Source organism: Nematolebias whitei, chromosome 14, assembly GCF_014905685.2.
Source record: "Nematolebias whitei isolate Nwh7 chromosome 14, NemWhi1, whole genome shotgun sequence".
Classification (NCBI taxonomy): domain Eukaryota; kingdom Metazoa; phylum Chordata; class Actinopteri; order Cyprinodontiformes; family Rivulidae; genus Nematolebias; species Nematolebias whitei.
In genome coordinates, this window is record NC_056511.1 from 10,070,638 (window position 1) to 10,072,681 (window position 2,044).

The 2,044-nt window shown below is 38.2% G+C and overlaps 1 protein-coding gene across 1 annotated transcript in view; it reads left to right on the forward strand.

The window, feature by feature from the left end:
- Nucleotides 1-462, forward strand: part of LOC119420823 — a gene marked incomplete at its 3' end in the record, with an annotated part of 19,836 nt that extends 19,374 nt beyond the window's left edge. Inside the window, 1 exon segment of the mRNA XM_037688250.1 lies at nt 339-462. Within this exon segment, the coding sequence (XP_037544178.1) occupies nt 339-462 (124 nt within the window).
- Between the last annotated feature and the right edge of the window lie 1,582 nt (nt 463-2,044).

The following is a 2,044-nucleotide window of genomic DNA, read 5'->3' on the forward strand; positions in this document are numbered from 1 at the left end:
AGCCATCTGGTATTACCCAGAAGCCACCCTGACTCTTGTGTTTCAAGATGACATGATTCAACCTTTTTTGTTGTTATATACCTGGATGACTGAGAAAACAAACCACTAAAACATGTTGATCGCTCCAAGCTGAAGACAGATCAGCTGCGACGTGTGTGTGCGTGTGCGCGCTGGATGACTTCATTTATTTTCTGGAGGTTTTATTTCCAAAAAGCATCAGTAAATCTGCAGGGAGTCACTGAACCTCCAACAGGACTGAACACATTTTCACTCTCCTGCATTGCATCTCCTTTCTTTAGCCACCAGCTGTAATATAAGCTTAAATGTTTGTACGGCAGGTGTGTGAGAAGACGGGCGAGCTGCTGCTCTGTGAGGGTCAGTGCTGCGGAGCCTTCCACCTGCCCTGCATCTCTTTGGCCGAAGCACCCAAAGGGAAGTTTGTCTGCCCGGAGTGTAAATCAGGTGCGTGTGCTAAACCAACCATGTGAACATCTCACATGAGTAACGACAGATTAGTACCTTTTTGTCTTCTGTATGTTTTTCAGCATCTTTCTCGTTCCACAATTTTTACGCTATTTCAACAAATCATCAAAACGTTCAGCTCTTTCAGGACAATCCTGCTGTGACTTTTGGTGTTGGTGCAACTTTAGCTTTTTGAAATATTTAGCCTTTTCTGCCATTTTTTTCCTCATAGAAAATGAATTGAGCTCATTTTACATCCTTCAGATCTTTAGATCTGTTTACAATCTTTTACTGCTCCTTTCACGTTTTGTTCTGTTTCAGCTTCTTTCAGCTTCCTTGTGCAAATTTAACCTTTTTTCAGCTAATTTCAGCTGGGTTTTTTGTTTTTTCCTGTTTTTGTGCTCCTTCCAGATTATTTCTAACTACAACATTTTTGTGCTTCTTCTAACTTCTTTCTGCCATTTTCACCTTGTTCCTTTCAACTTATTTCTGCAAGTTTCAGCTTTAGCTGCTATTTCAGCTACTATTTCAACTGTTTTATGCTAATTTTAGCATAGTCAGCTAATTCCACATTTCTTGCACTCATTTCAACTTTTTTCAACCTAATTCAGCAAAAATGTGCTCTCTCCACTTCTGGTAATTTAAGTTTCATTCTGCTTTTTTAGCTAATTTTCAGCTGGTTTTATGCTAATTTCAGCTTTTTTTTTTTAGATAAGTTCCATTTTTTTCGTGCTTAATTCTGCTTCTTTCAGCCTAATTGGGCAAACGTGTTCCTTCTGATTTTTTTCTGTTAATTTAAGCTTGTTCTACATTTCCAACTAGCTTTTTAGGATTTTTTTTAGCTAATTTCAGCTGTTTTCAGATTAATTCAATTTTTTTGTGGTAAATTCAGCTACTTTCAGCCTAATTAACTTATTTCTGTTAATTTCAGCTTTTTATGCTCCTTTCAGTTTATCTTTGCTAGTTTCAATCTTTTCTGCTATTTACACTAGCATTTAGCTGTTATTTGTTCTAAATTTAGCTTTTTCAGCTAATTCCATATTTTTTAGCTCATTTCAGCCCCTTCCATTTCCTTTTGGTAGTCTTTCTGGCTTTTTAGCTATTTTTCAGCAGGTTTTTGTTTTTTGTTTGTTGGTTTTTTTTTTGTGCTAATTTCAGCTTTTTTTAATTTAGCTAATGTCATTATTTTTGTGCTCATTTCTGCTTATTTAAACCTAATTAACCAAATATGTGCTCATTCTACCTTTTTCAGCTAATTAGGCCCGAGCAGCAAAGCGCTGCGAAGGCCTATTGTAATTGTGTCGTTTCTTATTAGGCCCGAGCAGCAAAGCGCTGCGAAGGCCTATTGTAATTGTGTCGTTTCTTATTAGGCCCGAGCAGCAAAGCGCTGCGAAGGCCTATTGTAATTGTGTCGTTTCTTATTATTATTAGGCCCGAGCAGCAAAGCGCTGCGAAGGCCTATTGTAATTGTGCTGTTTCTTATTAGGCCCGAGCAGCAAAGCGCTGCGAAGGCCTATTGTAATTGTGTCGTTTATTATTAGGCCCGAGCAGCAAAGCGCTGCGAAGGCCTATTGTAATTGTG